The sequence below is a fragment of the Cygnus olor genome, chromosome 4 (genome assembly GCF_009769625.2).
Source record: "Cygnus olor isolate bCygOlo1 chromosome 4, bCygOlo1.pri.v2, whole genome shotgun sequence".
NCBI lineage: Eukaryota > Metazoa > Chordata > Aves > Anseriformes > Anatidae > Cygnus > Cygnus olor.
The window spans coordinates 30,038,075-30,054,217 of NC_049172.1; the positions used below are offsets into that span (position 1 = coordinate 30,038,075).

The 16,143-nt window shown below is 45.0% G+C and overlaps 1 protein-coding gene across 6 annotated transcripts in view; it reads right to left on the bottom strand.

Moving 5' to 3' along the window:
- RAPGEF2 (Rap guanine nucleotide exchange factor 2) overlaps window positions 1-14,961 on the bottom strand; it is a 190,790-nt gene extending 175,829 nt beyond the window's left edge. For 4 of the 6 annotated variants that reach the window (XM_040554946.1, XM_040554945.1, XM_040554943.1 and 1 more), the window contains exon 1: window positions 14,730-14,961. In XM_040554946.1, the coding sequence (XP_040410880.1) occupies window positions 14,730-14,798 (69 nt within the window). In that variant the 5' untranslated portion in view covers window positions 14,799-14,961. The remainder of the gene's footprint in view (window positions 1-14,729) is intronic. The other 2 variants (XM_040554944.1, XM_040554942.1) reach the window with 1 other exon arrangement.
- Window positions 14,962-16,143: the final 1,182 nt, after the last annotated feature.

A 16,143-nucleotide genomic window follows, 5' to 3' on the forward strand; every position in this document is an offset into this window, starting at 1 on the left:
ACTGATAAAACTGCTGCCCTTATTCAATCCTTCGTCCCAAATATGAAATACCAGTTGGAAAAGTATGTCTCTATTACACTCATTTACGGTATTTTACAGTCCTAAACAACGTGGAGAAGTTTTGTTTCATTTCTTTAAAGAACACGCTATTTGTTGAAATTGAGGATAATTATGAAGCGTTATATCTATATTAAAAGCAAATGTAGCTAACTAGAAAAAGACATCATCGTAAGAAAGTGTTCCACAATTGAACATTTAAAGCATATTCGTGTTTCAAACACTTTGTACTATCAATCAATAACATCTAAGTGTAGCTAAGTTGCAATTGCAATAATTCATTTATTCTTAATTCCAAAAAAAGTAAAAACCAAGAAACCACACATACTGCACAGGACAGCGAGTACATTTTCTTGATTTTATACAAGTGTAAGCAGATGTTTGAATAGATTTTTTTATTTATTTTTTTAATATAAGCAGTCAGAAACCATTTCTAATGTGTGTCATTTCAGTATCATGTTTTTATTACTGGGAACTTTATTTTTTTAATAAAAAGCAAATGTAAACCACAGACTACTGATTGAACAGAGACTTCCTAAGTAACAAGCCAAAAAAATAACTCGTGTGCTTTTTTTTCTTTAAAAAGAATTCATCATACAAATAGATGTCAGTGCAATCACCATCTCATCCTTCAGATTTTGACACTATATGGGATTTATACGAGAAGCATTTTTTGAGGTTGGGGAAGGAATCTCCATAAGCAGCAAGTACAATTTAGTGATTATGACAGACTGAATTCCTACTTATCCCTAAAGCATTTTTTCTTGCATTGTTCGTTACCAAAGTGAATAGTTTCAGAATTTTAGAAAGCTGAATCCTGGCAGCACAAAGGGGAAATAAAGATCCCCAGAAAGAAAAACCGATGGCTGAAGAGAATGAGAAGAACAGAGAACAAACAGCAGAATGAGCAGACAAACTCCCAGTTGGTACTAACCTGGAGATTCTCAATTAGAGAATGGAAAAAAACCTCCTGCTCATCCAGGAAACAGAATTAGGTGATGATAGTATGCAAGCTGACACACACACACAAAAGACCCACTATGTGGGTGATGCTTTTAATAGTACAGCATTTTTTCTGTTTTTTTTTCAGGGTTTCTATTAGGTCACTATTTTAGCCCCTACCTGGAAGCTTCTCACCCCATTTTCTGTATCTATCTTGCATAGAAAGACAATCTTCTGGCCCGCAGGTGGTCTCACTTTTATTTTTTAAATAAATTAGAGGTAAAATAAAGTTCGTCACAGACCTTCTGAGAAGCAGTAAACTGAAATGGTGAATTAATTCCCTAGAAATTTCCTTTTAATATTCTTAAAAAATTCATGAGTGAATTAACTCAGAATCTATTTGAAAAGCTACGCTACATGAATGCATTTTCCTTAATGGTAGGCTCTTAACTAAAACTTTCTCAATGACTCATGACTGCAGCATCACCGAGTTCTGCAGGTGTGCTCTAAGCAGGCTATTCAAATCCTTCCACCAAACCAGCTGCAATGCAGATATCTCACAGGCCATACTGTTAGACCTGGCGTTTGCTCAAATGCCTCAGCAGGTCATTGCTGAACACTGTTGTGGTGTCCACAGTCCACCCACCATGTTCAATGGTCTATCACTGGATGCATTAATAGCTCACCTACAGAACAGCTAGGTCTTGTTTTTATGACTACTTATGTATAGTCACTACTCCGTCATCATCTTCTGAAAAAAAATCCATCTTAAAAGATAAGTGTTCCTTCTGCCATTTTGGAGAGCATTTAGACACAAAACTATGAAACAAAGTAGTGGACACTCAACACATGGCATCGTACCTTACTTTACAGCTACCAATTCTACTCTTTAAATACAGAATTGCTCATTTCTACAGGCACCCTGACAACAGTGTCTGCAAGGCCAACTTTCAACAGACATCAGAGCACCCGAAAAGATGCTTACCAGCCTTCTGCCTTTTACAGCTGGAAAATAAGGCACAGGATAGTAAGATATATTTTTTCTTTTGGCCTTAAGTGTAGTCCCCTATTATTTTACAGGGCTAGCAATTAGGAATACAAGAAAAACATGAAAGCACCTTAGTTGCTATAGTGAAAATTTAAGAATGGGAAATAAAAAGTAAATTTGTGAAAACACACAAGCTACTCTCCCTCTGCAGATTGTATGGGAACTTTTGCCCAAGAAAAGAGGAGCAGGACCAGTCATAAGCCTTCTGAGCACTGGGGTTCATATCTGAAGGACACTTGTTTTTTATCTCACCTTTTATTTAAATACAGAATTAAAATTGAAATCATGACCAACAGGGCACCAAAACGGTTAGAACGTATAAAATTTTGCTCGTAATTGTTCCTTAACAAATGCCGTAACACCTTTTTGAATAAATTCAAGTCAGTCTGTCCAGTACTTAGAATTAGCAGCTAAGAAAAGTTTCAGACACGCAAAGCTGGTTTCATAAACCTCTTTCCAATGGCACTGCACACTGAGAATGAGGTTGTTAAGCGGTGACAATTAAACTCACAATTTGTTTTCTTGAAACCTGTTCAAGGCAACAGATTGCAGTCTCTTTAAAAGTAAACACAAAGTACTAAACGCAAATCAGGTCCGTTATACAAAGTTATACAACAGCCAGATACAGGAACCTGAAGTTAACAAAGACATTCAGCTACTGTTGACAGCTCTGATTTTAAACAGTTTACTGCACATGGAAGTAGAAAACAAAATAAAACAAAGTCAAGCGGTCAAACAGTCATTACAGGGTACAAATAATTCAACATAACACAGTCATGTGTATGACAAAAAGGAGTTATTGGTCATCAGCAGTCTCAGTAAATACACAGGTTTAAATGGAAAAGAAAAAAGCAACCATCACAGGAAGACTTGGTGGCAGGGTCCTTTAGTTAAAGGCTGTAATGTTGTTTTCAATTATAGCTTACTTTTAAATTCCTTATTGCAATACCTATTCCTCAAGAGTACTTTAAGGTCCTGCTTGCTGTAAGCGGTCATGCCAGAAGCATACAAGTTCAGTCACTTTCCTGCATAAACAGAACAGCTCAAACGTGAGTGACTAAGCAGTGCTGCTTGTGAGAAATCAGGCCAGAATTTAAGACCTTGCGCTGAACCCCAGCCACCACAAAAGCAGTTATTTCATCAAAAGCATTCATTGAACTTCTATCCCACATCTTTGCTGCCCTCAGAATTGCCACACTCTCTCAGAAGGCTAGTTGAAGAAATTGCCTTTTGTTTCCAAGTCGGGGAAAAACCTCTTCCTACAGCAGAATTAGCAAAAGGCTTCATGCATTTCATGACCTTGGGCTTTTTATTCTCCTCTCCTTCAAGACAGGAGAGACAAAGTGATGTTGGCACCAAGACCATGCCCCTAAACAGCTGGTGGAAGCATAGGCTGAGCATCTCCCCCAGATGTGCGTGTGTATATATATATTTTTTTTTTCCCCAGTCTAAAATAAAGTCATTAGTCATCTGAACCTCCACACGGGAAATTAGCCCTGCTAAATAAGATAACAGCCCATGTTCCTCTGCCCCCACATCCCAACCCACATGTGGACACTGCTCAAAGCAGTAACACTTCCCAATAAAGCGGTTAATGTCTTTTGCATTTTAATCAGTTGTAAAACTGACGTGGACATCAAGGGATGATTAAAAGACAAGACAGCTCTGGGTCTGGAGGTGAAGCAGCACATGCCACAGTCAACAAAACCTGAAGTCTGCAGAGCTGAGGATCCATGCTTCGTTGTGGAAAAATACTTTCTGCACAGTTCCTTTTGGGACGGAGAGGGGAGAGGACATGCCAGAAACCCACAACAAGTAGCGTTTTTGAAGGAATGTACTTCCTGACCCTGGCTTTTAGATAAATCCAAAACAAGACATCTATAAATAGAAGAAACAGGAAAGAAATCAAGGAAGAGATCAGATGTCACTTGTACAAAGTAGGATTTTCATTTTTCCTTTAAAAGCCTGACAGCAGTTTCCTAAAGCAATGCAGCGTGTAAGTAGTCGTGTCTTACCAGCCCAGGCACTGCCACTGCTACTTCTTCACCACCTCCTAGCCCTATTCACAACAAACCGATTTAGAAGCCTATTTCACTGCTGTTAATAAATAAAATCCAAGTCTGCCAACATGCTCAGGCAACTCACCAGATACCTTCACACCCATTCCACCACGTTAATTGCGTTTAATGTGTTATGGTATAGTTGCAATATTTAATAAGACTATTTTTTTTTCTACCATTTCATGGGTTTGGCAGAGCTGGCAAGCTCAAGTTGCATATTTCCTAGTGAAAATAAGACTACCCTGGAACAATCGGGGTAGGTATTAATTCGTTATGTGAGGTTTACAAAGTCGTCCCGGGAACTGCATTTTAGCAGCTGTCTAACAGCAGAGGTGACGGGCCAGCATGTGGCTGACAAATTGTGACAAGCACCTTCTAAAAATAAACAGCCATGTAAGAGGGAGTAAGCATCATGAAGCTGTTGCCATGATGGCCCTTTTGAGAAAATACGTGCAATACGCCAAGATGCCTTATGAAGTTACCCACAGTCAACTGAAGTAATACTTCACCGAAAAACTATTTGTAAAGGCCAGGGTAACCATTAGAACACCTGCTTCAAACAAACCTCCTTTGTTCGAGAGACGTGTAAGGTAACTCCTATGCTGAAACGTGGGCCAATGTCAATAGAAAACCTGACTGGATTTATTTAGGTTGTGTCACTACGAACTGTGCTACTTTCGTCACAGCCACACGTTCACTTACTGCCCAGCTAAGACAGACGGTATGAAAAGTCCATTATTTTGTCTTTATTTTTACACTCACATAGAATATCCATTCACATTAGAAAGTTAGACCTTAAATAGCCACGTTAGTTTGTCAACCCAGTGAAGTTAAAGGTTTGGCCTATGCCAACTCAAACAAGGACATTCTGTAATTCTACTTTTTCTTCTACAAGTCAACAATAATATATAATGTATTGTATTTTGCAAATTAATAGGAATTTACTTCCCACTCTGAAATTAATACACATTTTTAAGTGCTCTCCTCCTACTAAGAAAAATACCTGAGGTGAATACCTTAAGGCACAAAAGCAAAAACCACCAACCCAGGTTTAGAAAAGAAGAAACTACAAGACATCAGATTAACAGGACAGAGATAAAACCATAGTACGGGGCTAGGTACAAAGAGTAAGAGAAGGGAGAAATGAAAAAAAGATTGATGTTTCACCTGGGCATTCAGAAATACCCCATCTCCCCATGCGGACCAATAACACACGCTACGGCAAAGCTCAGGTTTCTTTGCTCCAGTTCCTGACAACTGCTTCATAAAGCTAACAAAGCATTTGTGCACCACATCACGTACATAATCATTCTCCAGCAGTACCCAGTTGTCTACATATTTTTCAACAGCTGAGGAGAGATTCTTCTAAGAGTCACCCTAAATAAAAGCCCTACAAGCTTCTCCAAGAGGATTTAGGAGTAGTGGAGACCCGCTATCCATCAACGCTCTGTCTAGTAAAATAAGAGCTCGTTGCACTAAAATAGATGGCTGCCTCAGATACAGCAGAGATGCAATAAACTCCTCTCCTCCACCTCTGAAAACCTCTGCACCAATTATTCTTTCCTTGACATTGTTACTTCAAATCATTTTTAATAGCTAGTCTTGAATTGTGTTGCCATCTGATAGTCATTTGGTGGCCTGTGACCAAGGAGCTGGCGTCTTCCCACTAAATCATCATGTATTAAAACAAGGCATCAGCCCTAATTAGCAGCTTCCAGCAGGCACAGAGAAGCCATGACAAGGATGGAAACACAATTACCCTCCTTCCTACAAGTGCCTGGTCTTGGTCAGCATGCGGCTCACAGAGCCACGTGTGTATCCACGCCTGCAATGCACAGAAACGCTCAGTCTTCAGAGGAGACCCCTCTGGGCAGCTCTCAGGCAGGATTTCTGGGTGCTTTGTGTAATGGACTCATCACAGGCCCCCAGCGCACGGGGCACCATCTAGAAGCATATACAACAGATCGACAGAGCGTGAAGTGCTACTCAAACCGAGATCCTCACAATTGCCTTTCCATAACTCAGAGTGAAAACTGCTTTACTCCGAGTGCTTGCTGTCCGCTCACTACCTCTGTAGCAGGCAATATATTCCAGAAATTACTTAGCTACTGCACCAATAAAAAAGAGTTTAATAAATCAGGCCATGTAACCAGCACTCATAGCACACCGGCGCAAGATCTTATTTCTTGTTTCACACAGCATCCTCCACAAGCCATACCTCACCCTTTTTAAGATGCATTTGTTACTTACTCCTTTGAGACTACAGCCAGAAAGGAAGCGATGCAATAAACCAACATGCATTTTATCCACAAGCTAAATTAATATTTTACAAAGGCATAGTACTAATGTAATTTCAATCAATGGGCCATTTACTGCTTTCACTGGGGAAGCAGCCAATCGTTAACTGCCTTCAACAGGAAATCACAACTTGTGTCAAGACCGACGGATGGCATCTCTGCAGCTTTCAGCATCTTGTTAGGGCTCCAACAGCAAGCCCAGCAGTACAAAGCATTTCAGCCACATGTCCTGCTTCAGCAGCACCAGGCTCCTGCATCGCTCTCAACGCTCTCTTCAGTACAGCCCTGTAAATCTCACATCCAGAAATTTTGGAGTTTGGCCTAGAGGGGTGTCTGTCTTTTCTTTTAATAACGCTTTTTAATCAACTGCCATAGGATCCAGTAATACCTCAACCACACCATCTCGCCTGCTCTGCCTGCCATGCTCCTCCTTGACGATACAACCACATCTTAACACCTTTTAAACCAGAGTCTGATTTTGTAGTTGCTAACCTGGAAAGACCGGAGCTATCTCTACGCTCAGTGCCACCATAAATCAATACAGCAAAATGCCAGGACTTCAAACTATTGACATGGCTATATAAACGAAATTGCTGCTTCTTCATTACCGTAGCCACGCCACCTTCACAGCAAGCCAGCGACAGCACACGGTCAGCCATCGGGCAGCGCGCCTGCGGCAGTGGCTCCTGCCCGCGAAGGCCAGGGAGGACATTTCTGATCCCCACATACAAAGAAATCTGTAATAGTGCACGGCCAAGGCACGCTCTCTCCATTCAAAGCACACTTAAATACTCACTGCTGTGTATGCTGTGTATTCTGATACTTCTTTTGACAAAGCCAAAATCCACACAGCCAGTCAAGTTCTTGCTGGCTACATACACAACTGCAACGTGCTACTGAGTTCAGCTCGGTCAAGTATTTTAACGAAGTCTTCTGCTCAGGTGAAGGGAAGGTTTCCTAACAAGATTAAGCACTCACCTCAAAATCGAAACAAAAACATTGTAGAGTATGTATTGTAGATACGTCCCAACAGATAACAAATGGAAAAGGCGTGCATGCCTCTTAACTTGCATACCAACAAAATTAAGTTTCCCTTTACATCTTTGTTTCCCTTAAGAAGAAACCACACAAGCATGCATTTCTCAGACCCTGTACAACAAAGCAACGCAAATACAGACAAGAGTCAACATTGAGCACACAGAAACGTATCAGGCGTTAACATCTCTTACCCACCCAGCTCAGTGCACATAAAGATAGTGTCGCTACCCAGTTTTCCTGCCTACCCAGTTTTCCTGCCGTTGCTGTACTTTAATGGGGAAAAAGAACCTAGAAATAGAGAGTTATTACAAAAGTTTTCTCTGACGTTAATCCCTAGTACAACAAACAAAAATGGAAGACCCCTCTCTCAAGAAGTATCTTGCACATACGCATCACTGGTTAAAACATTCTCATGTTAGCAAACTCATCAAGGGTAAATACTTTTGTAACATACTATCCATTTATGTTTTTATACTTTAAGGAAGTGTTTGATAACACAGCACCATACACGGAGGTCAAGATGTTCAGAGGATCCTATGCACAACCATACGCATTTATTCTCCACTTTATAAAACAGATCTTCACGCTTTCAGTTGCACCAAGACTGCCATGTGGAGCCATAATCTAAAGCAGACCATTGCACCACCCAGATTTCAGAAAGAAGAAACCTCACACCCTACCTCTCAAAAGTCATTTTCTTTTGTTCAGCTAACAAGATTGTATCACTTATCCTGCTTATGTTGTAGCCTCACAAACAGTTGGATCAGCACAAGTGAAGCAGCAGAAGACATCAGCATGGGAAACAAAGCTCTTAAACAAGCTTTGCTGCTAGAAAAATACAATGTGCCATAAAAGATTTAGCCTTCTGTTTAAACAAGCCAAATCTCAAGCAGAAGCTTCTTCCAGCGGTATTGGTGGTACAGCCTTATTTTTCCATCAGCTGCTTACAGACCACATTTGCGTAACATCCTATCTCATACCGCTAAGTTTGTATTTATTTTTTGGTTAATATGACAAGACATCTGAATGACTAATTTCAAACAGAAAATACTGTACTGCTATTTCTCCCTCCAACTGCAGAAAAAGTAAGACAGATGGGAGACAAAAGTACCCTTGAAAAAGAAAAAGCATAACTGCAATTACAAACCACCAAAAAAAAATCCAAAATTTAAGAGCATCATCCCAAGGAGAACAGGACGCATCTCCCCTTTTTGCAAACCAGAAATAATTATTAAATAAGCACTTTCACTTATTAAACCAAGTTTATTTTAACTTTAAGACACTCACAAACAAGCAAACAAAAACAAACAGCCCAGTAAAGACAGGCAACAGATATGCTTCGCCAACATGTCTTCCATGAAACTTAATCCCTTTTCCCAGGTAATTCACACTGATAGCAGATTTTCACTGTGTCCTTTTAAGGGTTTATCAGAGTACCTGCAACTAAGACAAAAATAGGGAAATTTTCCTGTATCAGTATTTTTCTGTATAGCAAAACACCTTTGTTTTGTCAGTGACTGAGAGTAAAGATGATTTTTCCCCCTCCCAAGAATGCTTAAAATATTTTAACTTCACCCTTTTCCTTCACTGTTTTAATCAGGTAATGATATACATACTGGCCATCGTTGTTAGCCAGAATTCTCTGGGACTGCTGAAAATGGGATATAAATCACTTTTATTCAGGTCAGACAATACAGAGACGCACAAAGAAATACATCCACAGATATGTGTGCAGAACAGAGCTGCACGGAGAATAAACAGCTAGTTTCAGCCCCAAAACAAAGCTGTAAGAAGCACTGCAGCAGGCTTCCTCTCTTCTGAACTTCACAAAGTTCAGAGCAAGCAAACTGGAACGCCACTTCCATTTCGAGACTTACTAAAATACATCCTTTCATGCAAAATATATCCAGCAAATTAAATCAGCCACACTGGCTGCAGCAAACAGCGCGCGCAGGCTGGGCCGCCCTTCACAAAGGCTCTTTGTGGAGCTATCTTTCTGCCAGCGCTCCCTTTCAATTCCCAAACAATACCTTGCAAAAATTAGATCTCCTACTGTGGGAAAGTTCCCAAAACACAAGCCAAAATATATTTTCTCATGAGGGTACAAAAAGCCCTCAATAAGGAAGTCAAAGTTCTTGCAATGTCTGTTTGGTATACATATGGTTATTCTCGAAACGCGCTAACAGATCAAGTAGCAGCATCTTGATATAGGAAAAAAGCTATCAAAATCGAATCGGTAATTCATCAGAATGAATCAGAGCTACCACTCAATAATTTGCATAAGCATGCAGACTTTCAAAGTCTTGGAATTTGAAACACAATAACTCCTTCCACAAAAACTTATCTAACCTCTCCTGCACTTGGTATAAACTAAATGGAGCATCTTCTGCGATTATGTTTAAATCTTCTTCTCCTCCCCTCAGCTCTCCCCCAGGGTACGAAGTGTTTTCCACAAACGCCCTGAGAGCGCAGCGAACAGCGTGCCTCCCTGCGAAGGGGAAACGTGACTTCAGGGGAAACGCTTGTGCGCCGCTTACTGCTCTAGCTCTGCTCCCACGGCAAGCAAGAACTACACGTCCTTTTTGCCTCAGTGGTTCGGCTGATGGCTTCGCCTCCGACTCGGTGCGGCGGAGCAGCACAGACCGCAAGAAAGGCAGGGTGTGGGTGGGCGAGGACGGGGCTCTGAGCGAGCGGGCGAGAGCAGCGTGGGCTGAGGGGTGGGTGCCCGGGCTGCAGGCCCGGCGAGCACAAGCTGCTCGCTTCAGGAGCTTCTCCGTGCAAGCGTGCCACAGAAAAGAAAGGCAGCGCCGATGCTCCCGGCTTTACGGGTAGAAGCACGTGCCCACAGGGCTGTCACAAGCGCGCCTGCAACGCACAGGGACAGGACAAGCCCCAAGCAGCTCCAGATGCTCCTGCAGCCACAGCAGTGCGGGGTTCAAAAGCAAGCTCTATCAAACAGGCGATTAATGAAGTAGGAAATTACACAGAGCTTATCGCTGCTACAGTTAAACCGGCAGTTTCCAAGTTACCGAGTTTCCAATTAGCTTGGATTTGTACAGCTAACCCAGCTGCAACCTCCTGATGCAATGAGAAAGCAGGCACGTGTTGACCAGCTATTTCTGCTCTACAGGTGGAGGCTCCCTCGTCACACCCCGGTGTTTGCAAGCATCGGTGAAACTCACTCCTACAAGACAGGGAAACCTGCAAATGCACAGAGTACTCGCCCTGTTACAGGGGAGGAGTAATGCGAAAAGAAAAAAGAAAAGCAACAACTTCACTCCTCTACGTTCTCACCATTCCCAAAGCCCTTATCAACAGAGATGTGAATGGCTATGGGAAAACGCACCCTCCTTCAGAAAAGCTTGGAAATAAACCTATTTTCTTTCAGAACAAGCAAAACACCGAGCAGCCTGTTAAAGCGCCAGTCCTCAGTCTCAGGAAGCAGATGAAAATTTATGGTGGAAGCTTTGAATCAGACATTCCTGAACTTTTTTTTGACAGACTGAGATGAGAGGTCGCAAGAAAGAATCTGAGCTACGCAAGGGTTCTCAGATTGGGTTATCGGCACAAAGCAGCCCACTCTACAGCTGAGTCTGTTGAACATGAAGTTATGCTGTGTACCAACACTACCTCAAGAGTAAACATTAAGAGCAAAAAATGCATCCTTACTTCAAAGATATATTCTGTAGCTATTTCCGTGCTAAACGCACACATTACTTGCTTTGTCAGGTAAAGGTCTCACTTTTTCCCCAGTAGTTACTTCGTTGTTTTTTTTCTCCCAGTTAAATGCTGAAACTGGACAAGAAAAACCTCCATGGCAGAGGTACACATCTACCGCAACTTCATTCATCTTGCCTGCACCCATCTGCCTCAGCTACAGCCCAAGAGACACCAGAAGACAGCGTCGGTTCATCAGACACTGGATCTTCATTTTCTGGGGGTGTTAACAACTACTTCTACTTTATTAGTTACACACACGATAAACCCTCACACTGGACTCACATGTGAAACACTTCTTCTCTACAGTCATTAAACTAAAGGGCCTCCTATTTATTTGCTAAGAGATCACTACAGCAAGAAGGAAACACTCATTTCTGGCTTATCTTACGCTTGCACACAATCACACTATCAGTGACTACGTGCTAAAAATAACACAACTGGAGAACAAGCTGAAAGTTTATTTGGAAAAAGCATAGGTACATCCTATAATTAAACCATTGTTCCCCTCAAGTACTCGAGAAGGGAATATCTGCCCAGCAGTAGCATCCTGTTTAGATGTCTTGGGCCTTGCAGTGACGCACCAGCACCCAACCAAGGGGAGCAACGCAGGGCTCCCCTCTCCTGCTAGGTGCCCGCTGATGCTGTGACTTCTCAGCCACTGCCATGCTGAGATGGCTGTTTCCAGAAGACAACCTTCGGCACCCAACATATTTAAGGCATACGTTAAAAATTCTTACCGCAGACGTCACTATGTGGCATGAACACAGTGAACTAGTATGTGGAGTTTCCGAAGTAACCAGCTAGTCACATACCATGCCATGCAAATGAGCTGTTCAGATAAAGAGGGAGATTAGGGCTCATTTTCTCTTATTGGAAAACAAAAGCAGCCGTATTTATTTTATTTGATTAAACTACCCCAGAAAAAAAAAAAAAAAAAACATCATGCTCTCTAAGGTGGTCTATGAAGTTGATAAGAAACAGTTTTGATAAGACTTAAAGCTATAAAATTTCATACAAGATGACATTTGGAGAAAAAAAAGTAGATTGCTATTACTCACAGCTTAAGGGCATAAAACCATTTGTAATTTATGAACATTTAGAAGTCAGATTCCCCAAAGCAGTTAAATTAACTTCCCAGTTCAAGTCTTTAAAGAGAAAATGAATAGTTTAATAAAGCAATTAAAGAGAAGAGCTGTTACACAACAGACATGCTCTAGTACAGGCTATGTGTATATATATATTTTTTAATTATTATTATTTTTTAGGTTTTGGCAATGGAGCGTTGAGCTGTAATTCACAAAACTCAGAAAAAAAATTAAACAAGGACACATGAAAGAGGTATGACACTAAGAGTTTCCCAAAGCAGCCACAGAATAGTTTACCTTCCCCAAAAAGATCAGTCCTGTCCAAAGTTACCAAGAGACTTTTGCACTACAAACGTTTATGCAAAGCTAAGTTTGCTTTCTCCAACGATTTATATCGGAGCTAACAGACATCGGCACTGTACATGTGCCTAAGAGCTTCCTATGTTGCTGTCACTCCTCTCATCTGAGCCTGCAGTGAAGTCACTTCGCTAAATTTGCACCGTGACAATCCTGGGCAAAATAGTAATGTCAAACACAAGTTTACACCTCCCTCATCTGGGAGAAGCTGAGCCCCACTGAGTTTGTTAACGCAAGTAAGCAGTAAATATGCTAACACTCCTCTTGTGTTATTTCCTGTACTGACATGAGTATGATAAATATATATATTCTCTTTCCAACCCTCTGCCGACTCTAAATGACTTCACCTAACGAGTTCTCAAAAGCCAAAAATAAGCAGCTACCTTTACAGGGTCACAATAGTAAGGAAAGAAAACACAGGGAAAGGAAAATAAGGATGGTAAAAAGTTGCTTTTGGGGAGGATGGAAAAACAAGGTCTGGGTGTCTTTATATAAACTTTTTTTTTTTCACTTGATAACTGCATTACAGAGCTATCACGCATAGCTACATATCTTTCAAATTCCAATACCGCCGTAAGATAAAACTGAGACAACTTCCAGAGTAGAAAGCAAGCACTAGAATACTCGCCCGCAGCATGGCTCAGGACGAGCCGCTCTGAGAGGGCAGGGGGACTGCTCCTCTGGCAGCCCTGCTCCCACCAGCACCGACAGGAGGGCAAGCCTGATCACCAGCTTCAAGCATTCCCGGCGCTAATGACACGTTACATTTCCCACCAATCTGGTCGTATTTGCGGCTTATTTTGGCCAGCATCAGCTCCGTGGATTTCAGGATGGGTTTCTTTTCCTGTGGTGACTGCCACAGCAGGCTTTCAGTCTGCTGATTTTTGAAGTTTTGGTGCATTAATGCAGCCCCAGCGTTCCCAATTTAGCTCTCTGCTCTGTGCCCTTCACACCAGCTTTGTCCCTGCGTTCAAGCTGACTTTTTTTTTCACTGCGTCACTTCTTACTCCCACTTATTTTTTTGGTTACCCCTTGCAGAGAGAAGGGCTGGCTGGCAGGGACACAAGTTGGCCAGCTCGCTTCACCTGGCGCAGACCTACACAGCTGTCACGGGGAAGTTTCGGCTCCCGAGCCCAGCCCGGTGGCCCCACGACCTGACCGACTGGTTCCTGAGCAACTGCCGGTGTCACTCCCCACAGACAGCCGGCCATCCCTCGACAGCCGTCTGCCCAGGTCGGGCACGGCCACCACGGCTCCCCGTGCTGGGATGTGTGCTTCTCCCAGCGCAAGGGCTCTCACCACGGCTTCGCCAACCGCATCCTCCCCAGGACAGGGCGCTCGGCCTCCTCCAGCTTCCACAAGGCGCTGAAGGACCGGCTTCAACACTCGGGAACAGACATTTGGAAAGGTCAAACAAGGACAAAGAAACAACTTTAACACCACAAAAACACATTCCAGAAGCTTTAAAAAAATAAGATGGGGGGGACCGGAAGGCTTGTAAAGGAGACATGCTAAGCATGATGCCTATGCAGCCGGCGTGTTTTTCCATAGGAGCTTTTATTTTCTCACACGTATTCCACGAGGATAAAAATAACATTACCACAATGACGTCTCTCTAGTAGGAGGAATGACTTCTGGGTGCAGCCCGAAAGTCAAGGTTTCCTCTTTGCCCCCAATTTGAAAGCGCCACGGGCCAATCAGCGCCGTGCCAAAATAATCAGCGAAAACATCTCTTCCTAAAAACCCGGAGCACGCCGAGCTCCCAGGGCGCAAGGGGGGGGGGAGCCCCTGGAAAACGGGGCCGACGGCAGAGCAGCCCCCCGCAGGGCCAGCCGGGGGGCGCGGCGAAAAGCTCCTCAGCCGCGGGCAGCGGGCGGTGACCGCCCGTGGCGCCGCTCACCCCGCCGCGCCCCGCGGGCACGGCCCCGGCCTCCAGCGGCTTCGGGACCTCCGCGACCCCCCGGTGCGCCCCCGCTGCTGGCCGGGAGCAGCCGGCGCGACCCCCCCGGGGCGAAAGGGGGAGAAGGAGGAAAGTTGTCGGCTGTGGCCGCCCCGTCCCTGCCTCCCCATGGGCGAGCCGTTGTCCCCCGCTTCCCTTCCCTCGCGGGGTCCCGGTGCCGCCTACCTGGGGGCTGCGCTCCGCCGGGTTCTTCATCACCGCCTGGCGGAAGCTGTTATCCACGTAGGACGCCATCGCGCCCCTCTCCGCCGGCAAGGCGGCGGGGAAGGAGGGAGGGGAGGAGGTGGAGGAGGAGGGAGGGCCGGCCGCGGCCTGGCGCTGCGGGCCGGGGCGACGAGGAGGAGGAGGAGGAGGAGGAGGAGGAGGAGGAGGAGGCGGCGAGGGGGGGCACCGCAGGCTCAGCAGCGCCGCCGCCCGGAGCAGGCCGAGGCCGAGCCCCGGCGGCGAAGGGGGCGCGGGGGCGCCCGGCGGGCTGGGGGCGCCTGGCGGCGGCAGCTGGGCGCTCCCGCTCTAGCCGGCCCTGCGCCTGCCGCCGGCCCGCTGCCGCTCCGCCGCATCCCCCCGGGCGCCTCCGCCTCCCATCCGGGCTGCTGGGGGGCTCCGCGCCCGTCTCGGCCACGGGGAAGTTGCTGGCTCCGGGAGGCGGAGCGCCGGGGCGGGACGGGGCGGGACGGGGCGGGCCGAGGGGGGCGCTTTGTGCCCGGCTCCCCCCCGGTGGGGTCCCGGTGGGGCCCTCGGTGCAGTCCTGGTGCCCCCAGGTGGGCTCTCGGGCTCGGTGGTCGCTCCGCCGAGCCGGGGCGGCGGGGTCGAGCTCGGCCCTGCTGCAAGCCGTCCCGGGAAGCCTGCCCTGCCCCGAGAGCCACCGCCTGTCGTCTGGGGGATTTTCACCCCAAAAAGATGGGGTGTGAGAGTCCCGAGGGTGCCGCCAAGCTCTGGGACCCCACCTGTTGGGTGGCGTGGCTGGGGGCCTTGGGCAGGCCACCTGCTGCCATTCCTCCCAAAACCCACCCAGGCCGGCCGCCCTCGCTGCAGAACGGGGGGATAGGCTGAACTTTGGGGGGCTCCCCTTGTCTCTGTCCTCTCACCTGAGCACAGTCTTGAGAGCACAAAGGTCTCATCTCATGGCTGGTCATGTTTGTTTGCCATGACACTGAACACGGCACAGCAGCAGCTTAAGAAATGCTAAGCAGGGAGCTGTTATTAATGTGTCATTAGTGGCAATGTAGAACTATTACTGTATTTGCTTTTGTAAACAATGTGTACCCTTTGCTGCTATGTATTGTGCAGTGTAAATAATACTGACATGAAGAAATCTGATTGATTTTCAGTCACTAATACGGGTTTGCACATTTTTATTGTAAGGTAGCACATTTGTTTTTATTTGTGAAAAACAATGAACATTCATAGGGAGAACAGTTTTTGTCTTGCATGACATACACTTCTTGTCTCAGGAGACAAAGCCGTATGCTTTTAGACATGGATGACTCTCAAGCAGGCCGTGTCCTCAAATAGTAGTCTACTAAACCTCTTGAATGAAACCTGCTTTTGGTTCATTAACGAAGATAACTCTTTGGGCTAA